A 23,556-nucleotide genomic window follows, 5' to 3' on the forward strand; every position below is an offset into this window, starting at 1 on the left:
GGCCGCAGTGCATGGTGGGACGTGGGCTGCTCGTGAAGTGAAGATGGCTGCGGAGCTCAGGCAGAGCAGAGACCCTGCGGGAGGAAGGCCGTGAATGAACTTTAATACACTAAATCCTTCGATCACACTCAAACCGTCGCGCTGTCGGAGTCGCAGTCAGCCTGTGGAGGACTTAAAACATTCACAAACAGCAGCAGGATAACAAACAACTGAGGATAAAGTCTCGTATGAATTCCGACGAGAAGGAGGACTGTGAGTGTGCGCCACCACAGGCCGAGACTAGCCCCGCCGGAGGAGCCGATAGGTGGGGGACGCTGACAGGAAACACCGGGGATGCTAAACTGATAGTTAGCTAGCTGCCTGAACCCTAATGATATGCTGTTTTAATAAGTATATGTCGGCAGAGTTTTCTACAAGCACTGGCTGATTAAAAAATAGAAATGTTTAGTTGGACACAGCAGTTCTGCATGAATAATAACTGAAATAAGGCCAGCATGCTAGCTAGCATTAGCTACATTAGCCTGCTAAATCAGCGTCAGAGTGCCCAGCTCTCTGACATTTCTTCTGCTTCAGTGGCCTTATTGTCCTTCTAAGACTGAACTGTAGGATTTTATGTGAAGCTTATATGTTGTAAACATTAACAGAATGTGCTAATTATCTCTGGCTGTGCGTTTAGCTGAATGTAGAGGTAACCCTGCTGCTACAACACACCGACTCTGGTGCTGCTCTTCAGCTAACGTCATTTTCTCATCGCTCCTAAAGCACAAGCAGCTTCTAAATCAATATCATAAAATAATATTACCACAGACTCCTAAATGCTACCATGTCAGAGCCAGCACAGTGTTCAGAGGAGCTGTGTTAATGCAGAACATCGTGACCTCTGCTGCTTCTTAACCTTATTGTTTGTCGTTCATTCAGAGAATACGAGGAGCCTGAAATAGAAAACCCAGAAGCAAGCCGAATGTAAGTCATTTTATTCTGCTATAGATGTGTATCCGTGTACATACAGGCCTGCCTCTCTGCACCAGAGGCTTAGATCTCTCTGTTTCTTTTTCTTCCCATGTTATCTCTGTTTACAGTGGTTGTCATGTTGTTATTTACACACATTAGAGCCCTATGATTTGTTTTGTCATGTTATGATCTTATTTACACACATCATTCGTATGATTTGTTCTTCCAAGCTGATCTTGTTGCTCTACAGTCATTAGAATATTTAAAAAGCATATGTTTAGTCATTAGCATTAAATAAACTAATACATATCTGAAAGTTTAGGAAAAGGAAGTGCTGCGAGTGGAAATTTTAGTTGAGCAGTTATAAATGTAATCAAGGTTGAACTTTAGAGCGAACCTTATCGTTTATTTTTTCATGTGCACTATCAGCTTAATAATGAATGCTGGCTGATATATCTGAATTATTAAACTCAGAAAGCTAGTGATATCGTCTTTCAGTGTCAGTTATTCCACATACATGCTTCAGACTTCAGAATATGTTTCATGTCAAATAAGAAAATATCTGAAAAAGCGAGGTGTGGGTCCTTCACGACACGTAAAATCCCACTAATCTGACTGATCAAACCCTGATTTAATAAATGTTGTGATGTACAGCTGTCTGGAGTTGTTCAGTGTATTAAGCTCATTAATTCCCAACCATCGCAATCATTCTCATCTCTACCAGCAGTCCATATTTAACTCTGCTTTAACGATACGTCAGATTCACGCTGTCGATCTTTTCCCCCTGAACGCAGGAAGCGAGCAGCTGCCAAACATCTGATAGAGCGCTACTACCACCAGTTAACGGAGGGCTGTGGGAATGAGTCTTGCTCCAACTCATGGTGTGCCTCGTCGGTCGGCTTCAACCGCATGGACAACAATGCAGCGGCGGTCAAAGCCCTGGAGCTCTACAAGGTCAACGCCAAGCTGTGCGACCCCCACCCCTCGAAGAAAGGCACCGCCTCGGCCTACCTGGAGAGCAGCAACTCAGCCTGCAGCAACAGAAAGATGAACCACAAAGATGTCCACTCCGTACGGGACAACTTCAAAGGTGAGCTGATGCCAGACGTGTAGGACTTACAGACTGAATATGCTTTGATCTCCTATTTTAACCCTGTAATGTTTTATTCTGTGTAGATGTAAATTATCTGACAGAGGAGAAGGTGTATGAGATCCTGGACATCTGCGGGGAGAAGGAGGATTACTCCCCTCTGATCCGGGTCATCGGTCGGGTGTTCTCCAGTGCTGAGGGTCTGGTTCAGAGCTTCCGGAGGTCCAAACCTTACACCAAGGAGGAGCTAAAGTCTCTCCAGGGTAAAGATGAGGACAAAGATGAGGATGAGAAGGAGGCAGCCGCCTGCTCTGCTACAGCCATGGAGGAGGACTCCCCCACCTCATCTTCGTCGTCTCGGCTGGGAGAAGGCTCCTCGGGGGAAAACGACGTCCAGAAGCTGGCTCCTGATGAGGTGTCGGTGGACATCGAAGCCGTGCGGCGGGTCTACGAGCGCCTCCTGTCCAATGAGAAGATAGAAGCCGCCTTCCTGAATGCGCTGGTCTACCTCTCTCCTAACGTGGAGTGTGACCTGACGTACCACAACGTGTATTCACGAGACCCAAACTACCTGAACCTGTTTGTTATCGTGATGGAGAACAGCAACCTTCACAGCCCAGAGTACCTGGAGATCGCTCTGCCGCAGTTCTGTAAGGCCATGAGCAAACTCCCGCTGGCGGCCCAGGCCAAGCTGGCTCGCCTGTGGTCGCATTACAGTGTCGAGCAGATCCGGCGCATGGTGGAGACCTTCCAGCAGCTCATCACCTACAAGGTGATCAGCAACGAGTTCAACAGCCGCAACCTGGTGAACGATGACGACGCCGTGGTGGCGGCCACCAAGTGCTTGAAGATCGTCTACTATGCAAACGTGCTGGGCGGCGACCTGGACATGGAGCACAATGAGGAGGAGGACGAGGAACCCATCCCAGAGTCCAGCGAGCTCACACTGCAGGAGCTGCTGGGCGAGGAGCGGCGGAACAAGAAGGGCCCCCGGGTCGACCCACTGGAGACGGAGCTGGGGATCCGCACCAACGACTGCCGGCGGCCGCTCATTCCCTTCGAGGAGTTTGTCAACGAGCCTCTGAACGAGGTGCTGGAGATGGACAAGGACTACACTTTCTTCAAGGTGGAAACTGAGAACAAGTTCTCCTTCATGACCTGCCCCTTCATCCTGAACGCCGTCACCAAGAACCTGGGTCTGTACTACGACAACCGCATCCGCATGTACAGCGAGCGGCGCATCACCGTGCTCTACAGCCTGGTCCAGGGGCAGCAGCTCAACCCCTACCTGAGGCTCAAAGTACGCAGAGACCACATCATCGATGACGCTCTGGTCAGGGTAGGTGTGGACAGGTTCACCTCGTTATTAAACACTCAAATGGTTGTGGTTTAATGTGGAACACGGTGATCTATTCCTGTTGTGTGTCTGCAGCTGGAGATGATCGCGATGGAGAATCCTGCAGACTTGAAGAAGCAGCTCTATGTGGAGTTTGAAGGAGAGCAAGGTGTTGATGAAGGAGGTGTTTCCAAAGAGTTCTTTCAGCTGGTGGTGGAGGAGATCTTCAACCCAGATATCGGTAAGAAAAAGCCTGCATTTCTGTTGGAGGAACTATTGGATTCATTTAGTTTTAGAAGCCACTGACCTGTCCTTAAACTGTCAGGTTTGTGAGCTTGTAAACTAATTTTTACACTCATATAATGTTTTACTGACCAGTTTAATTGCTGTGATATGAAGCAGTGAGGAGATTTCTTCAACAGATTCTGTGTGACGTTGAAAGCCGGTTTAATGAAATGATTCTAACACCTCACTGATGACAGAACACACATTACTCCTGAAGTGTTCAGTTCCTCCACTGCTGTCTAAACCTGAGGGAGAATGAGTGATTATAGTTCTGAAGTCAGAGTTGAACAGGAAGAAATACTCTAAAATGTCGTTAACATTTACAGTAGGCAGTAAGGGTTGAAATATTCACCTTGAACACGTACTTTCAGTTTCACTTTGGAAGGCTTAAGTGGGTTTGTTCATATTTGTAAATTGGATGGTGACAGAGCAGTGACAACTTTTTCATGACACCATTTCACTTGTTATTTAATTAAATGTGTTCTGTATATCTAGGACTTTTTTTGCACCTGGTTTTGATTTAATTTTATTCAGTCGTATACACGAGGACACAAAATGTGGGGAGGGAGGATGATGTCCATCAAAGGTCCCGCTAAGCTTCATCTTTCAAATAAATCAGTTATATTCCTGTTCTATGTTATTGAGGTATTCTGATACTCCTACGATAGAATAACTGCATATTTTAATAGTCTTTCTATCGTGTAAAAGCAGCTTACATCCAGACTAAACAACACCACTCTGCAACTGCTGAGGTTATTCATGAGGAGGTTACTGAAACATGTTAAACAAAAGCTGCGTATCAATAGCAGTGAAAACATAATTCACAATAAAAATAACCGAAACCCTCAGAATAGATTTCATGGTGATCCTTCCCCCAGATGCGGTGACAGCAGAAGTTGCCCAGGTGCTTCTAATGTCGTTAGCTCTGTTCTGGTCCCAGCAGGCAGCGAGACAACATCAGGACGCTGGAATTAAATTCAGCCTCCGTTGATTCGATTATTTACACCTGTGTTTGTCAGTTTCAATATACGAAGCGCTAAAGGTCAAAGAGGGGATGCTGTGTTCCTCGCAGCAGGTTTTATTTCTTCTGATCTGCAGGAGAACACACTCCAGAAACTACAGAAAAGGCAGGGACACCGTGTGTGATGCATTGCTTGTTTTAAAAGTCTGACTGCGATGCTGAAGCTGGATACGGTCATTGTTCAGTTTTCTGTGGTTTAGTTTATGAATAGTGCTGTAAATATTCAGCTGCTCTACTGTAGTTCAGGAACCTGCTGCTGTTGAAGCCGAGTATCAGTAATATTCAACCCAGACTGTATAAATGTCACTGTGTCGTATATCTGCTCCTCTTATCATGCATTTCTATGTCACTTAACAGTTTGTTTTTACTGAGGCCAAAAATGAGATTTTCAATAAGAGGTGCACTGGATGCAGAGCCTTATTAACCCTGTAAAACCTACTGTTGTAGAAATACAACAGAAGTTTTAGTTTTTTTAAATTATTGTTTTCTATTATTTATATATATTTATATATTTTTTTGCTCATTGTTTTTCTATATTTGGATATATGTGTGTGTGTGTGTGTGTGTGTGTGTGTGTGTGTGTGTGTGTGTGTGTGTGTGTGTGTGTGTGTATTTAATATTTGTTTTTCAGAATTTTTTTGTTAATTTTTTGCAATTTTTTTCCTACATTTGCGTTTAAATGTGTATATAAAGATTTGTTTCGTAAATTTATTTTTTTGAGAATTTTTTTATATTTGTGTGTATATATATACACACACACACACACACACACACACACACACACACACACACTTTAATCTTAATTTTTTATTTATTTTTTTGAGAATTTTTTTTCTATATTTGGGCCTATCGTTAATTCAGTAGTAAAATCTAATCCCGTGCAGATCGTGTCTTCTGATCGGCTGCTGCTTCATTACAATCAACCCTCTGAACCCTAAACCTCCTAGTGGGGTTGACAGGCTCGTTGCCGTTGAAAAGAAACACCAAAATAAACCCATTTATCAGAGCTAGAAACTGAAAACACTAAGAATCACCAGACTTTTAACTCAGTCCTCGGTCAGCTGTCATGGTGGCAAAGAGAAACAAGTCTAAGATTAATATTCTGTTAAAATCACTTTATTCTACGTGTCTCAATTTAAGAAATCACCAAAAGCATTCACAAGATTGTATAACTAGACAAGAAATTCTGCATTTAGAGAATATAAGAAACAAATCTGTGTACGTGAACAAAAACACATTTTTTTTCAAGTATTGGTAGCACCTGTTGTCACGTGCCAGTTTTTAATTTATTCTTGTTAAATAAAGACAGAAATGAAATTTTCTTCTTTTTTTATACATATAATGGTTTATAGAACACATTTCTGAGTTCTCTCTCTTTCTAGCCATGGTTGTTGTGTTTCCATAGACTTTATATTGCAGTAAAACTGACCTTTAGGTGAATTCTGTGCAGCCTCTCATTCATAGTTTCTGTTTTTCCTCCTGCAGGCATGTTCACGTACGACGAGCGCACCAAACTATTCTGGTTTAACCCGTCATCATTTGAGAATGAGGGTCAGTACACTCTGATCGGCATCGTCCTGGGTTTGGCCATCTACAACAACTGCATCCTGGACGTCCACTTCCCCATGGTGGTCTACAGGAAGCTGATGGGAAAGAAAGGAACCTTCAGGGACCTAGCCGACGCCAACCCGGTGAGCTTTAACTCGTTCTAGTGGCTCTGAGTTTAACTTCACCACTGCTGGTTCTGTAGGAACCTCTGTTGGAAGCCTCAGTGAGCAGCTGAATGTCTCCTGCCAGGTTCTACACCAGAGTCTGAAGGAGCTGCTGGAGTACGAGGGCAGCGTGGAGGAGGACATGATGATCACCTTCCAGATCTCCCAGACAGACCTGTTTGGGAACCCACTCATGTATGATTTAAGGGAAAATGGGGACAAGATTCCAGTCACAAACGAAAACAGAAAGGTGAGAACATCTCCAAACTGTTTCACTCCTGAAACACATATTTTCTAGAATAATCCATGATATGTAGTGAATCTCTGACTGGCTGCAGCATTTAACTAACTGACTGCAGTCAGTGCTAGGTTTTAAAACATTATTTATGAGTGTTTGATCGATAAAACATCTGAAAATAGTCAGTTTCTGACAGTTTGACGGTGGCAGAACAAATGATGAGAGCTGAAGTAAAGTAACACCACCACAGGGTGTAAATACTACTACCAGTAAAATCTCTGCATTCTGATTTATATTTAATAATGCAGCATTAATAATAATAGATTTTATTTAAAGCTGCTTTTCGAAACACTCCAGGACACTGTTCAAAGTTAAAACACAACAATATAAAACTTAACCATTTTAAAAGTTTAGAAGAAGGAAATTGAACAATTTTAGAGAAATTCAGCAGTGAGATTAAAGTTTATTTCAACAGGTGGGTTTTAGATGGGATTTAAAATGTCTAGTGTGTCAGTGGATTTCAGTAAAAGTACAAAATTATCAGGGTTGAAATAAAATATCTGAAGTAGAAGAATTAAAACAGTTCAGGAATGAATGAGTTTATGTGTAAAAAGGATCAATAAACGCTTATCTTAATCTGATAATTTGTCTCTGGGACTTCCAGCTCTAACAGGTGAATAATAATAATTAGTTGATTATATTCTGTAATATTAATCTAAATGTGCAGCCAAATATATGTAGTGGAGTTAAAAGGGAAATATTTGGCTTTGAACTTTAGTGGAGTAGAATTATGGAGTGACAGAAAATATCCACAGAAATGTGCGTAAGTACTTGAGTAAATGTACGTAGTTACTTTACACCAATGTTTGTATAAATCAGCTGTTGAAGACGACCAGTTTGATCAGTTATTGGTGACATTTATTACATGTTTAGTCGCTTTAACATCTGTGTTTATGTTGTCCATCATATTACATAAAGAAAAACAGAAACAGATTCCAGAGGATTTAGTTCAGTAGCTGCAGAAACAATCAACACAGTTCATTTAACTAATCTGGAGTTATCAGCCGTAAACTCTCTAAACTCTCAGCTTGTGGGACTGGATTTATGCATGCAAAGCAGAAAAACGTCCTTGTCACGATGGTTTCCTGCTGGTGGACGCTGGGATCACGTGTCACCTCTGTTTTTTTTGCTCCATAAACTCAGGTTTGTTTGTGAACTAAACTAGAACAGATCAACGGTGTCGCTGTGGTGGTAGAAAGATGGTTTCAGTTAGAAGTCAGAAGCTAAACGGCTGAGGTGGTGAGCTGAGGAAGGCAGTGCTTGAAGTAAATAAACCTGCTTCCAAGATGCTGGTCGGTGTGTAAATGTGAGTTTTACTGTGATGCAGAAGTGGAAGTAAAAAGCGCCTCGTGTCTTAAGAAGTTCCTCATAATGAATTGAGTGAATTATAATAACTAAGAGAGCGTTACTTCTGGATCTTTGGGGTTCATTTTTCTCATTTTACATAAATAATAGCGAGTCATTAGCTAAGTTTAATATCTGCTAGTTTGTATTGCAAGTTCTGTTCTATTTTAGTTTTATTTATGTTAAATGTATCAATAAAACTCCTAAGTGAGCAATAAAACCTTTTATATTCTCTCTCTAAACCATGTCCTTCATGCTACAGATTTGTTCCTAACTACTGTTTTAGTAAAGTGTTTTTTTTATTGCATATCTTTTTTTAATCTTTTATTATCAAAAATACCAAAAATTTCACAATTATTTCAGTTTACATACAAATTCTCTATGAAACATTTTTTAGAAAAGTATTTCCAACATATCACACAGACAAAACAAAGAACAAAAAGCCAATACTGGAACTGTAAAAGAAAAAAAAAGTCACTCCACTGTAGAAAACATTCTCACATTGCTCTTGCATATCAGAAGCAAATAATTGAATTTAATGTCCAACTTTCACAAACAGTTGAGTCCAGACATGAACATCGACTCTTCTGTAAATATGCTGGTGAAACTTTCTGCTCATTCAGTGGAAAACCAGACTTTAAATGTTCACTTTTTGTCCTGAACAGTTTCTACATGTAGCATTAGCATCAGTTAGACTCCTGTTATGTTATATTGTGTTGGGAGAATGGTTTAGATTCTAACACATTAGCTTCCATTCAGCTGTGAACGCAGCGACGTGGGTTCAGACGTGAGTGTCACAGCAGAGTGAAATATGTGGAGATGATTTCTCCAGCTCGGTGTCGACGCAGCATTACACCAACCCTGGACCTGCCATCTGCTGAGCTGAGATGTTCTGATGCTCACCTTCCAATCTGCTGACAGACTGTCGCCTTGCTAACACAGAAAACAGATGTCTTTAAGAGTTATCAGGGAGTCTGCTGGTGTTTCTGCAGAAAAGGTAAATCAGGGCTTTCCAGTGAAGTGTTTCGCATCATCTCTAAACACCACAGACTTGATTCCTACACCCAGTGGAGCTACAGCGCCCTCAGCTGGACAAACCACATGATGGCACAATATTTAACACAGGAGAGTTAAACTCAGTCTAGTCCAGGTTCCACATTCATCCAGTCTGATCTCCACTGGAAACCAGTAAAACCACAGCATAATAACCTAGAAATAACCACAACTCCTTTGTTTTAGTGCAAACATGTTGACATTTAAGGAATTATCGTTTTGCTAAACATCATTCACAACCTGAAATTTTTTAAGAAAAATAAATTCAGTTTCAACAACATTCAGCCTCAATGTCAACAAAAAGTGACAAAAAAACAACAAGATGACAAAAAAATAAACAAAAAATGCAAGTTGAGACAAAAAAGACAAAAAACAACAGAAGACAAAAAAATTACAAAAATGAGACACAAATGACAAAAGTGAGACAAAACAAAGAGACAAAAAGTTAGACAAAACAGTCAAAATGACAAAAAATGAGACAAACGACACAAGGGAGACAAAACAACACAAAATGACAATAACGATATATACAAAATAATGATATACAAAATAACGAATAAAGCAAAACACAAAATGACAAAAATAAGACAAAAAACTCAAATGAGACAAAAAGGAAACACAAAACGGCAAAAACAAGAAACAAAGTGACAAAAATCTGACAAAAGTCAGAGTAAAACAAGACAATTGTGTGTTTTGGTTTTTAATTCAATGCTTTTAATGCTGTAAAGCACTCTGGTGCAGTTTTATTGTATGAAAAGTGCTATACAAATAAAGATTGATTGACTGAATGAAAATATTACAAAAATGAGACACAAGAACAATGAACAATCTAGTATTTTACTTTATGATCCAAACAACTTGTCATGGTCTAGAAATTATCTTAAATTTATAGTTTTACTAATTTACAATCTGCAGTTAATGTCTTCTCTGGAATTTTTACACTTTGAGGACCAGATTGGATCCTCTGGAGGACCGCTTTTGGCCCGCTGGCCGCATGTTGGACACCCTTGATGTAAAGGTTAAACTTTTTTTGGGATTAAATGATGAATGTTCTTGTGGTCTGTTTTTCAGGAATTCGTGGCTCAGTACTCGGAGTACATGCTGAACAAAAGTGTGGAGAAACAGTTCAAGGCGTTCAGGAGAGGCTTCCACATGGTCACCAACGAGTCGCCGCTCAAATACCTGTTCAGACCGGAGGAGATCGAGCTGCTCATCTGTGGAAGCAGGGTGAGACGAGCCGCCAGCTGGTTAAATACGATGGGAACAAATGCACAAAATGGTTTAATTTACATTCTTCTTCTGTGTTTAGAACCTGGACTTCCTGGCGCTAGAAGAAACGACAGAATATGACGGCGGTTACAACAGAGATTCTCGAATCATCAAGTAAGGAAGTGAAGGATGAGTACAGCTCCTGTAATCAGTCTGCTGGGTGCGTTTTAGAACATGAACGTTCTTTCTGACCGTCTGTTTGCTTCGTAGGGAGTTCTGGGAGACTTTGCACTCATTCGGTGAGGAGCAGAAGCGACTCTTCCTGCAGTTCACCACCGGCACTGACAGAGCACCCGTAGGAGGGCTGGGCAAGCTGAAGATGATCATCGCCAAGAACGGCCCCGACACAGACAGGTGAGCTCCGTGTGGTCATACCCACCTGGCAGGTAGCATTCCAGTCTGTTTAAAGCAGTTTTGAAGTTTTCTTCAGGCTGCAGGACGTGTTCAGCTCCAATCTTTTTGTTTGATTGTTTTCTCTTCACATCAGCAGAAAACGGAGGTGAACCGGAGGAGAGATGAGTTGTTAAAACAGTTTATATTTCAGTCAGCTTGTTAACAGTCAATAGCTAAATAATGAAACCCAGAGGACATTTCCTCAGCTGCTTTCTCCAATCAAACACATCTGAGATCAGAGCTGCTTCGCTTATCTTAGAGCTCTCCAACATGTGTTACACCACGGACCGGTTTCATGCAGTCAGTGTTCTATAGACTGATCATCACACACGACAAATAATAATAATAATTTTTATTGTTAAAAAAATTGTCCTAAATGAAAGAAATTACTTTTTATTTCAAAATACATCTGGGGGTCATCCAGACAATTCCATGTTTTCCAGTAAAACTCCCACTTTTCTCCATGTGCTAACATAACTGCACAAGGGTTTTCTAATCATCAATGAGCCTTTCAACACCATTAGCTAACACAATGTAGCATTAGAACACAGGAGAGATGGTTGCTGGAAATGTTCCTCTGTACCCCTATGGAGATATTCCATTAAAAATCAGCTGTTTCCAGCTACAATAGTCATTTACCACATTAACAATGTCTACACTGGATTTATCATTCATTTAATGTTATCTTCATTGGAAAAAACTGCTTTTCTTTCAACAATAAGGACATTTCTAAGACCCCAGACTGTTGAAACAGTAGTGTACTTATTTACTTCTTACTTGCTTCTGCCTCAGCCTCTCTCTCTTTTCAAAGAAGCTCTCCAGAGACGTTTGTTGTTTATTAGTTTTGGCAGAGGTTGGATTGATGGCTTCATTTAACAGCAGGGGATGAAAACTGCCTGTCAAGTGAAACAAGCATGGACAGAAGTGTTGGGAAAGCAATCTAGTCATTTTCAAAATAAAACACCGTGTAGACTCTGCTGAAGCTAAAATAAATATCCTCATGTCATCACATCTCCACCTCCGTGCTTCACTGTCATAATCCTGGTCAGGTTCTCACCAAACATCTGGACTCCATGTGACCTGAACAAACTGGTGTTGGTCTCATCTGACCAAACTTGTTTCCATTTGTCATCAAACTCATGCCTCAACTAATGAATTATCAAACATTAAATTAGCTGCCAGCGGTTGAGAATAAAAGTCTAAATCCTCTTTTTTGATTTTTTTACTTTGACAGTAGGCTATAATGTCAAACAATACATGCCAAAGATTCAGCTGAACTAAAGGTGACGCTTTCATTTGTCTTGTTTTGTTTGACCAAGAGTCCATATTTCCTCTAAAATTACATAGAAATCTGGAGATATTTGGGATTTTCTCCACTACTTTTGCCAGACTAAGGATTAAAACTGAAGGAAATAATCATTTTTCTGTCAGTCAGCTAATCACTCAGCTCACTCATCTAGAAATAATCAGTTTTAATACATGTGAAACCACCATTTACATTTAAAATCTCAGCTATTCATCAACAACTATTTTGATTAGTGATTAACTAGTTTAGGACTGCATGGTGGATCAGTGGTTAGCACTGTTGCCCTGCAGCTAGAAGATGTCCGGTTTGTGTCCCGGCCTTCCTGGGATCTTTCTGCATGGAGTCTCCATGTTCTCCTGTGCATGTGTGGGTTTCTTCCAGGTTCTCCAGCTTCCTCCCACAGTCCAGAAACATGCTGAGGTTAATTGGTGATTCTAAATTGTCCGTAGGTGTGAATGTGAGCGTGATTGTTGGTCTAACAAATTCAGAAGCGTTAAATGTGGTCCTCTGTGTCCGTACGAGTTCCTGAACATCTCTCTGCTGTGTGTCTTCAGGTTACCGACGTCTCACACCTGCTTTAACGTGCTGCTGCTGCCGGAGTACAGCAGCAAGGAGAAGCTGAGGGAGAGACTGCTGAAAGCCATCACCTACGCCAAAGGCTTCGGCATGCTCTGATCCCGTCCCTACAGAGTCCCACCTTCCCTATCAGACACAATCTACAGGTGACCACAGTATGTTTCCATCATGAACGAGGACAGATGGTTGTAGTTCTGCTGCTGTGCTTCATCATCCACGTCAGTGTGAGCACAGAGACCTCTGAACGCCCACTCCCACTCCCACATCCACACCATGTGAATGTGCTGCAGCCTCCCGTCTTTGTTTCTATGTACAGAGAGGATCATCTTCCTTCTTATTTATTTTAAGGTTAAATGGCTTATTTTCACGCCTGCCTGCGTAGGGGAAGGGGTTAATATGAAATTATGTAAATTCTGGGATGAAACAGAAACCAGTCCATATAAACCCAGTTTACTGAACAGAACCATGTTAGAGGAACTCTAGAGTAGTTTTACTGCTAATATTCCCCCTTGGAGACAGAATCCGCTGACCATTCCACTCACATCGTTCCTCCAAATCCATTCTGATCGAGGTAACCGTCTGGTTCCTGTCATCCGGTCCAGATAGGCTCATTATCAGATCTTCTTCTGGACCTTCCCCTTCCTGGGACTCGGCAGGTTAGACTCAGATCCCGTCAGAGCTGTGTAAGTGCACTTAGACATTTTCAGAATGTTTGTTTTCCGGCCACAGGTTGCCATGATTGTTGAAGCGTTTTATTTCCTTGTCTTCCTGTGTTGATTCTAAATAAAACCAGTGTTTATATATGAGTGCAGTTGGAACTACAGCACCGAACTGCAGTGATGGACGTAGAGTTGTTCTTGTGCCAACCTGTTCAGTCAGTGGATAGGAGGAGGAGCTCTGTTGATCGGGAACCTTCACATGTGGAAATGTGCACGGATGAAGCTTTGTGGTCTTGGGCTCATCGGACCTTCTGGCTGTGGTTACACCTGTCGTAGTTGTCTCCAAGACAAACTACAACAATAAGACGCTTCCTTTGCTGTTAGGCCCTCAAAGCTAAATACTGTCAGTGCAGATTATTGAACAGCTTATTTCAGAAAAGCTGCTGTGTCCTCCTGCTGTCAGCCTTTCCTCTAACCTGCACTGAACACACAGAAACACTCGTCAGATTTAGTTTGGATCTGTGTGTAAAAGTGAAACAGCTGTAACCACTGTCAGTTTTTCACAATAAAGTGCTGAATAGTTCTTTGAAGTGTTAGAATCTGAACTGTGAATCCATCCCCCACAGAGCAGGCAGATGTTTGTGTTTTTAGTTCTCTGATCGGTGGATTTGGCTGTGATTTGAAGGACTCGATGTCTCCGTGATGTTCCTGCACACAGTTCTCTGGTTTAAATCCTTTTTTTTTTTTTTTTTTTTTTAAACCAACAACCTGGGTCTTGTTTTGTACTTTTGGCCTCAGTTCTTTTCATTTCTTTTAAATTGAGCATTTTCAGTAGAGCGCTACAGGATAAGTCACCGGGCAGCTTTTAGATTCATCTGCAGTTTACCCGCATTATTTCAGCCACTTACTGAAAGTAAAACATCTCCATACTGGAAGTATTAGATGTTTACAGTGCAGTGAAGAGGTGAGTACACACCTGGGCAATACCATTATTATCAGTTACCTTCTAGTAGCTGCAGTACTTTTACTGCTGACTTCTACAGCTGGGTATTTGCTCTTATGGGAAATGAAAAAAATGAGTTTATGTCTATTGAGTCAAAAATACAGCCTCCATAGTAGAAACTCAATGCAGCAGGACTCAGTGCAACTTTCTTTTGTTGTTTCTTCTTTAACAGTCGGTGTTTTTACTTAGTTTTTGCGTGTGATTTTGGGTCAGTTTGGAACTTGGAATTCTCCTCATCTGCTGAACCAGTCCTCTACTCAGCCAGTAGTTTTTCATGGTTCCATCTATACATGTCATCTCTGCAACACCTTTTACACTCATATAGCCCCACACCATCACACCTCCACCTCCGTGCTTCACTGTCAGCACCATACATCCACATTTACTTCTAACATGCTGGAATCCATCTGAGCTGAATAAATATATCTTCATCTGATCAAATAATTATTATCAGACTTCTTTTTAAAATTTGATTTAATTTTGTAGTTCTTAAGGTTCAATATATCCAGAAAATCCAACTTCTAGAACCAACATTTTGCACTTTTTTCCATTTTTTGAAGACAAATACTCAAAAATTTGTCCTCTGCTGCAGTAATTCTATGATTTGTTTCTACTAGAGACATGTTTTTCTGTGTCCTCACCAAATTTCATGGTTCTGGGGGTTATATTTCTCAGGATATTGAGCTTATAAATTGGCTTCACAGGTTGGATGTTATTTTGGGGGTCTGAAAAACCTTTAAATTCAGCCAAGATGTTTTACAGGGTTTAGTTTTGGGTCTTAAATGGAGCAACACTACCATCTAAAATGACACAGACAGACGCACTGTTCAGTTGCTATCACACAAAATGAAGCTTTACAGAATTTGTTCAGTGTTCTTAGTATTTCTATTGACAAGGAACATATTTAAATCACCTTTACAGCTCTCATCTGATGGAACTTCTATCCAGTGTTCATCAGACTTCTTTCTGATCTTCTGTTTTTTTTTTTTTCTTTCTTGGACATCATCCACTGAGGCTGACATTCTTAACTGTCACAGAACCTCTGATTTCCACTGATCATTGCTGTTCCCACTCTGAAACACCAGTTAATGTGCTGTTGTTGACATTATTTTAGGACCACTGCACGTCTGATTAGTGGAACCATCGCTCGTTTTTTTCCACTGTTAGTTGGTCACTGATTTTCATATATCCTTCTTAGATGTTTGAAGTTTCTTTTCCTCTGGGAGTTAAATTCTATGTGATGCAGACATGCGTAGTCCACAGGTCCAGAATTGACAACGTTCTGGTGTTTTATAGTTCATGCTATCAGGAAATCACGGGTGTTCTTCGTGTTGTTGAAATGATCACAGGTTTTCTAATGTTGGTGATCACGGGTGGATTCACTTTAGTCGCACTGAGTTTCTACTTTGGAGCTTCTATTTTTTCTGCTGTTGAACTTAGAAATCATGCAGTTGTTGAAAGCTGATTCAGTTTTTAATCATTTAACATTTAAATGATGTTGCTCAGGGGTGTACTCACTTCAGCTGTGGCAGGTCCTGATAAAAATCAAAGACCATGGTCATTGTGATGAGTTCCATGATGAGCCTCAAGTTGCCTTTCAAGACTCAGTTTGACTCTTGTACTGGATGGAAATTAATGGAGTCACCTCGACAGTGTGGGGAGAAAAACTACAAAAATCAGAAACTAGCATCCATTAAAAACTGTAGAATAGCTACTAAACCTGACTGGTCCTTAAACTTTGAGCTTTTAGTTTCACTTCCAATACATGGTTGAGATAATTTGGGTAAATTGTGGACATAAAATACTCACATTGATGTAAATCTGTGCATTTCCCTCATCATTAGATCTGGTATTAAATGCTGTAGCGTTTCATCTCACAGCTCCTACATGAAGCCGGCTCAGGTGTCGTCCTGATAACACCCGAGCCTTCAACAGTCTGCTGATGTGTGTTTTTATGTGCACTTAAGAGGTGGTTGTTGGTCGGAGGTTGAATCTGTGGCTTCTCCGCCAGAGGACGATCTGATTGGTTGAAATGCTGCTCAGTGCCCACGACATGCCACTAAACCACGGTGCTCAGACCACCGCAGGACACCACAACTCTGAGCCAATCTTTCTCTTCTGATTTCTTCTCATCTTTATGGTTTCAGCCAGACCTGGGCCTCATGGTGTTGGACAGTACCTTTTACTGTTTTTGGACAGAACAAGGAGTGCCTAAACATGTGGACAAACACTGGACTGTGTTGGAGAGTCTCTGCAGTAAACCTTAAAACAAGGTTGTCGTTACTTCCAGCTGTTGTTGAGCCCAGGTCTGGCTCCAGCTGTTCACCATTACTGTACCTCTGTTTCGTAATGCTGAAGATGCTGCTCGCCTGGACATGTGAACGGGCTCTAGAGCCTGCTGACGGTAAACGGTGAAGGGTCAACCTGATCTTGGAAAGGGAAGCAGTTTTCATCGATTGGTTTGATGCAACAGTTAAATTCTACAAACGGACGAAAGGCTCAAAGTATTCAGTGTTGTGAAAACATGCTAAATAAAGATGACTGCTTTTTTCCAGACTTGTATCGCCTGATTTGAGTCTGCAGTTCGCTTGGTGTCGTCATTATGAACGTTGCTCATGTGTTCTGTTGGTAATCGACCCCCACCAGCATAGCTTTGACCAGAAACACCATCTCATACCTCTGATTCATCTAAAAACACTGAGAGGACGTCTGTCCCGACACCTCCAACAGAGTAGCAGGACTTTTCCTTAGCTGATCACTTTCTACTAATTAAACCTTCATTTATATGTCAATAATTCACTATATTCCCAGAAACATGACTTTCTGAGGTCAAATAACCGGTGAAACTAAGGTGTGCCACATTGAAGACGCATAGATTGACATATGAGATGGAACCAGGTTCCTGTTTGTCCTCTAAAACTGGTTTCAGTTCCTTTCTTTGTCTTTATCTGAAGTTCAGCAAACTGTTCAAAGTGAGTTTAACTCCTCCAAGCTGAGAGCAAAGCGATGCTAAATGGTCACATGAATCAGTGAACAATCTGAAAAAGTATTCATGCCACTTTTATTATGAATATATTTTACAGTTGAGAAGTTTTACATGTCAGCCGAGGCGTCAAACTACAAGAAGTTATCTTGATTTATTTCAGTTCATGGAAAAAGGTGCAGATATGACACAAAGTTTAACTCTGGGTTCAGATATGTTTTCTACATTACACAAAAAGTACACAAACTTGTTATTGGCATTACACAAACAATAACTGCAGTGAAACAAAAATTAAATCCGAGAAGATCTGAGACTCTTATGACTAAGTATCCCAGACCTTGCTTGATTCACCGACATTAGTGGATCTGACAGAATCTACATGTTGTCCAGTAAAACATGAGGATGAACAAATTAAACTGAACTAAATGAATGGTATTTGCTCTTCAGGTTGTGTGTACATGAACTGAACAGGTGATTCTGATCATATTACTTGATGTTCAGTTAGAAAGGTAAATGTTCTTCCAACTTGAACAGAACAAAGCAGATTCATGAATGTTCATCACTGCTACATCTTCCTTCTGTTCTTCATTCAGAATGTTAAACTCCTGGTGTTAGAAACTACCATGTACTGCTGGTTTATATGGATAATAGAATGGAGAAAAGAAACGATCGTTAACGTTAAAGGCAACCTTATTGTTTTATCATGTATGAAGTAATGAGTGCAGAAGCAGTCCAGCTGCTGGTCAGAGCCGTTTAGTGTTTAAGAAGGGAAGACGGAGCATCGCTAAGCACGGCAGTAGGAGAGCTTTCAGAGCTTTAATCAAAATCTACTTTGAGGCCTGTTACCTGGTTTGATATGTTGGTGAGCCGCTGCTTGAGTTTGCGCTGGGAGGACTCGTAGTGACTCGTTAGCTTTCGGAATTTGGCCGACATGACCTCCAGACTGGTTTCAATCTGGTTGACTTTGTTCTCCATGTCTTTGGCATCAGCAGCAGCGACCAGTGACTCATCTATGAGGTTGTCTTTCATCAGGATGGCCCTCCCTTTCTCCTCTAGCGCATATTTAGCATCAGGGTACTCTATGAGCGCCTCCATCAGGTCGTCTTTGGACAGGGCGAACAGATCCGAGTAGCCCACACTTCGGATGTTGGCTGTTCTCCGGTTTCCGGCTTTGCTGCCTTTGATCCCAAGGATGCTGATTTCTCCAAAATATGCCCCATCACTGAGGACCACAAACTGGGTGACGCCATCGTCTGCTACCACCGCCAGCTTTCCTTCTTTGATGATGTACATTTCCCTGCCAATGTCCCCCTTCTTACAGATGTAGTCACCGGGACTGAAGACTTGAGGCTGAAGCTTGAGGACCAACTCAATAAGCAAACCTGCTTCACAGTCTTGGAAGATTCGCACTTTCCTGAGGGTCTCCAGATGGACATTAATGGCGATCTCAGCCTTCAGCTTGTCTGGGAGGTTCTTCAGCACCAGCTTCTCATCGCAGGTTTTCTCCTCTGTCCACAGGTAGTCGAACCACTTCACCACCCTCGCCTCCAGGTCTTTGGTGACCTTACGGAACTGCATGTACTGTTTGATGGAGTCAATCTTAGCCTGGAACTCCACGCGGGCAGCACTCATGTTGGAAATCATGGCACCAACGTTACCTACAATCGTAGCAAAAATCAGAACCCCGGTGAGGAAGTCGGCCACCACGAAAAAATACTCAATGTCTCGGACCGGGGGTGGCGTCTCTCCGATAGTAGTCAAGGTCAGCGTGGACCAGTAGAAGCAGTAGATGTACTGTCTGGCCAGGCGAGAATGCTCAGCATGAGTGATGTCTGGATACACCCAGGTGTCTGAGCCGAAGCCCAGAACTTTGGAGATGGCAAAGTAGATGCAACCATTCCAGTGAATGATGATGATGATGTAAAGGACAAGGTTAGCAATTCGGAAGATGTTTGGAAAGTTGGTTCGAGTTTCGGTCCGGTCAAAGAACTCAAAGAGCCGAGCCAGCCTCATGAGACGGTTGAACCTCCACTCTGGGTTGTTGATTCCAATTTGTAGGAATATAATGTCAGTGGGAAGCATGGAGAAGACGTCCATTTTGAACTGGCGTGTCTTCATGTACCTTTCTTTCAGGACCTTTGCATCCTTCACAAGCAGTCCTTGCTCCAGGAACCCTGTTGGCACATAATAAATAATAATAAATGATTAGTCCTGCCACATCCTAAAGGTTTTCTGTTAAAGCAAAGGTTGCCGTCACTGACCTGTCCTGGCTCTTACAAAGGTGTCGAGGTAGTAGAGGGCATCGGAAATGTAGTCCAAAGTCATCCACAGAGTGACATTTGTAGACTGCAGTTCATTGAAGCACGCCCTGCACAGAAGGAAAACTCTGTTAGCGACATCTGGAACAGCAAAGGAAGAAAAAGGGAAGTAGAAAACACCATGAAACAGACCTGGCCACCAGGAGCATCAGGTTGTAGAAGACTGGGATAGATATGGTACACAGCCAGTAGTAGTACATGTCGGTGGCAGGGTCCATGATCCACACCTCCTTTCTGAATGAGGACAAGGTTGTTTTTATTATAAGCACATAAATACTCAGCAAAATGAAGGCATCAACACTGAGATCTGAGTGTTATGTTGGTCTCAGTGTTGGCAAAAGTCCAACTATATCCAGTCATATCCAGTCATACGTAGCTGGAACTTGGATCTATAGATTTACAACTCAGTTTGGGCTCTTTGGCCACCTCTGTTGAATCTGGAGATAATTGAGCAATGGATCTGACTGGAGATCCTGAGGACAGCGATATGCATTGACCTCTTATGGCAAAGTAACCTAAAATACACCTTATGTTTTCATCAGTTTGACCCTAAATAGAACCGTAATTTACTAAAAGACCATCGTTTTGTATTCAAAAAGTCATATAACTAGCAACTGGGACCATTAACTCACTGGGAAAACAAATCCAGAGGGATGTCGACTCATTTTCTCACAGACTTCTATACAATCTGAGTTCTTTTTACAGCCAGAGGAGTCGCCCCCTGCTGGCTGCTAGAAAGAATGCAGGTTTAAGGCAGCCAACACAGCTGTAGTTTAAATTTAAGAGGTGATTTTTAAAGATGAACAAATGTGAGGCATGAAATTATGATGTAGAATATTTCAGTTTGTTGCAGCTGAAAAATACGATATGATGTACTTACGGTTCTTCTTTTTTGTCATCCTTCTTGTCATCTTTCTTGTCGTCTTTTTTGTCGTCTTTCTTTTCGTCCTTTTTTTCGTCCTTCTTGTCATCTTTCTTTTCATCTTTCTTTTCGTCTTTCTTGTCGTCTTTCTTGTCGTCTTTCTTTTCATCTTTTTTGCTGTAAATGTTCCGAAATAGTTCAGTGATTCGAATGTATTTAATCTCCTTGTTACCTTTTTCTCTGCAGTATAAAATTCTGCACCTCCATGAAAACAGCACAGCCATAAATACAAGTAGAAACAACTCAGGAATAAATTTAAAATCTTGATTCCAATCAGAGTTCCATTTCAGGACAAGAAAAACAGATTTCATGGAAGTGAATTGACTCTAATCTTTAACCGTTGTACATAAATCTACTGGAGACGCTGGTTCTGTTTAATGAAAGGGAGTGAGGTGGAGGGTTAGGGTTAGGAGGGTTAAGATGAATCATCTTACCCGTCGTTGTTGTTGCTGTTGTTCATGTTCTGTAGAGCCAAAGCCCCCCGACCAGCACTGCAACAGCAACAGATGACAGATTCAAGAGTTTTTCTGTCCTTTTTCAATAAATATTTGAATCAGACACATTGTCCAGCTCCACAGTACAGCATGTCACAGTTAGACACTGAAGGTAAAACATAACCAACACACAAAATGTGCTATGGAACCTTAGCTGACATAAAAACACCACGATGAAGTTAGAGAGAATACGCTGTAAAAGATAAACACATTATAGCTGTGATTTTACTGCAGTTTTACTGATTTCCCCGTTAGTGAAATCACAGAAGAAGAATTAACCCTAAAATTGTTTTGTTTTTTTAAAAAAAAAAAAAAATCTAAATGGGACCATAATTTACAAACTGAACATCATTCTGTAGTCAGAAAGTCTCCAAACTGATGATTGAGACCATAAACTTGTTAGGAAAATGTTCTCTGAGGTAATAAATCAGGTGAGGAGTAGAATCATTTTCTCAGTCTTCTATTAAATCAGATTTATTTTTGGAAGCAGAGGAGTCGCCCCCTGCTGGTGGGTAGAAAGAATACAGGTTCCATGCTGGTTTAGAGCAGGAGAGTCAAACTCATCTTAGTCCATGTTCCACATTCAGCCCAGTTTGATCTCCAGTGGAAACCAGTAAAACCACAGCATAATAAGCTATAAATAACCACAACTCCTAATGGTTCCTTTGTTTTGGTGCAAAAATGTTCACATTCAAGGAATTATCTTTTTACTAAATGTCATGAACAATCTGAAATTTATGAAGAAAATAAATTCAGTTTCATCAACATTCAGCCTCAGTTTATCATTTCCACATTACAACTTCCAGATCACAGAGTGTCGACAAAGGAACACAACATTTAGTCATCTGGAACTGAACCAGAGAGGATTTTACTGGAGGATCAATATGATAAAAGTCACACACAAACAAGACAAAAAATGACAACAAGATAAAATATTACAAATATGAGATGCAAAACGCCAAAACGAGACTCAAACAAAAAACAAAACGACAAAAAAGAGACAAAAAATTAGACCAAAAAAGTTACAAAGCAACAAAAAAATGGACAAATGAGACAAAAAAATTACAAAAACGTGAAACAAAATCACAAAAATTAGACAAAAAACAATGAATAGAGGAAAACACAAATTGACAATAATAAGAGAAAAAAAACAAACGAGAAAAAAATGAGACAAATGATAAAAAATCAGAAAAAAACAACAAAAACAGACAACATATTACAAAAATGAGAGACAAAAGAACAATCAACAATCTAGTATTTTACTTTATAATCCAAACAACTTGTCATGGTCTAGAAATTATTTTAAATTTATAGTTTTACTAATTTACAATCTGCAGTTAATGTATTCTCTGGAATTTTTACACTGAGGGCCGGATTGGACTCTCTGGAGGACCGCTTTTGGCCCGCGGGCCACATGTTGGACACACCTGGCTTAGAGAAACAGAATACACCCGAGTCAGACTATTTTCTATACGTTCATCCCTCTTTTGGTACCAGCAGAAATACATGAGCTCAGCCTGTATTTAGATTTCCTTCTTTTCTGGCTCCAGTGACTGAAAGGAACTGAAGTCAGACTGTGAACCTGACTAACTGATTATTCCATCAGTGTGTCGGAGCTAATTCTCTGTCAACCAGCTTTAAGGAGGTTATTTTTAATTTCTTTGACCTCCACACCCTGCAGGTGTCTCTGGTTGCAGGTATATCTCACCTGTTGATGCTGCTGGACTCTGCCGCGGCGACGCTGTTCCTCCCAACATGCTTCATGTCTGATGGTTGAGGATAAAAGATCAAGAAAACATGCTGGGTTTGTCTGAATCACACAGGATTTGATTCAAAGGTCTACAGTGCGTTTCTAATCTGAGGACAGTCAGACAGTTTTAGTCCTACTGAACTTATCTACAACGTTTCAGTAACATTCACCAACCGACACTCAGGAACAGCTTCTTTTTAGTCTCATTGGCTCAGCATGTTTCTTCTGCAGCACTCAAATCCCAGATTACTCCCGCTAAAATTAGATTTAACCGACTGGTGAAGCTCCAGTTGTTTCCCTCATGGAGTCTCTCTAACTTTAACAACAACCAGCATCTGCTGTGGTTCACCTGAATGTGAGGATGATGATGAGCAGCTCAGAAGGTAAAGAGAAGTCCGGACGAGCTCTGCAGAAATCCCATAATACTCCTAGTTTTCCTCCTCCTGGTTCACAGTCAGCAGGACATCAGAGCTGAGGTGTTCAGAGTTATAGATCCGACCATGAAGGAGGAAATAAAAGTCTTCTAATGTAAATCAGAGGAGGAAACAGCTCTCATGCTTCACGAGGACCAGATCTTCTGCTGCAGTGGAGGAGTGGATGGAAAGCAGCTCCCAGCAGAGCAGGAGGGAGGAGGAGGAGGAGATAATCATTATCTCTGCTGCTCAAGTCAAGTAGAAGGAGGAGAGATGTTCTGTTGTTCTTCAGAGGCTGTTGCTCTACGTTTGTCTTTAAATTCCACTAAGGTGTCTTTAGTGAATCTGGCAGAGTGTTTTCTATTGTTGTCACGCTCCAG

General features: G+C 41.2%; 2 protein-coding genes across 3 annotated transcripts; one reads left to right on the forward strand and one right to left on the reverse strand.

Moving 5' to 3' along the window:
- The first annotated feature begins 9 nt into the window (after positions 1-9).
- On the forward strand, positions 10-16,852 carry LOC111568137 (ubiquitin-protein ligase E3A). The gene is made up of 11 exons (XM_023269637.3): positions 10-304; positions 919-963; positions 1,746-2,041; positions 2,128-3,380; positions 3,474-3,618; positions 6,169-6,374; positions 6,481-6,645; positions 10,162-10,317; positions 10,400-10,473; positions 10,570-10,713; positions 12,613-16,852. The coding sequence occupies exons 1-11, from the start codon at positions 228-230 to the stop codon at positions 12,731-12,733; spliced, it is 2,682 nt and encodes an 893-aa protein (XP_023125405.1). The 5' UTR covers positions 10-227; the 3' UTR covers positions 12,734-16,852.
- Positions 16,853-17,335: 483 nt separating this feature from the next.
- LOC111568138 (cyclic nucleotide-gated channel cone photoreceptor subunit alpha-like) lies at positions 17,336-23,380 on the reverse strand. 2 transcript variants are annotated; one of them, XM_035947868.2, is made up of 7 exons: positions 23,113-23,380; positions 22,722-22,779; positions 20,954-21,010; positions 20,478-20,636; positions 19,730-19,831; positions 19,541-19,647; positions 17,336-19,453 (listed from the first exon to the last, which is right to left on the reverse strand). In XM_035947868.2, the coding sequence occupies exons 2-7, from the start codon at positions 22,775-22,777 to the stop codon at positions 18,096-18,098; spliced, it is 1,839 nt and encodes a 612-aa protein (XP_035803761.1). In that variant the 5' UTR covers positions 22,778-22,779; positions 23,113-23,380; the 3' UTR covers positions 17,336-18,095. The 2 variants fall into 2 exon arrangements, with proteins under 2 accessions (XP_035803761.1, XP_035803762.1); XM_035947869.2 differs by having other exon boundaries at positions 22,938-23,380.
- Between the last annotated feature and the right edge of the window lie 176 nt (positions 23,381-23,556).

This window comes from Amphiprion ocellaris, chromosome 24, assembly GCF_022539595.1.
Source record: "Amphiprion ocellaris isolate individual 3 ecotype Okinawa chromosome 24, ASM2253959v1, whole genome shotgun sequence".
NCBI lineage: Eukaryota > Metazoa > Chordata > Actinopteri > Pomacentridae > Amphiprion > Amphiprion ocellaris.

What these genes read in the sequence shown, in the direction of transcription:
- LOC111568137 (XM_023269637.3), top strand. Translation starts at nt 228, where the DNA reads ATGAATTCCGACGAGAAGGAGGACTGTGAGTGTGCGCCACCACAGGCC. An exon ending in CGTACGGGACAACTTCAAAG is followed by an intron (nt 2,042 to 2,127) that starts GTGAGCTGATGC and finishes TATTCTGTGTAG; the next exon opens with ATGTAAATTATCTGACAGAG. An exon ending in TGCTCATCTGTGGAAGCAGG is followed by an intron (nt 10,318 to 10,399) that starts GTGAGACGAGCC and finishes TTCTGTGTTTAG; the next exon opens with AACCTGGACTTCCTGGCGCT.
- LOC111568138 (XM_035947868.2), bottom strand. Translation starts at nt 22,777, where the DNA reads ATGAAGCATGTTGGGAGGAACAGCGTCGCCGCGGCAGAGTCCAGCAGC. An exon ending in CTGATGCTCCTGGTGGCCAG is followed by an intron (nt 19,648 to 19,729) that starts GTCTGTTTCATG and finishes CCTTCTGTGCAG; the next exon opens with GGCGTGCTTCAATGAACTGC. An exon ending in CTTTGTAAGAGCCAGGACAG is followed by an intron (nt 19,454 to 19,540) that starts GTCAGTGACGGC and finishes ATGTGCCAACAG; the next exon opens with GGTTCCTGGAGCAAGGACTG.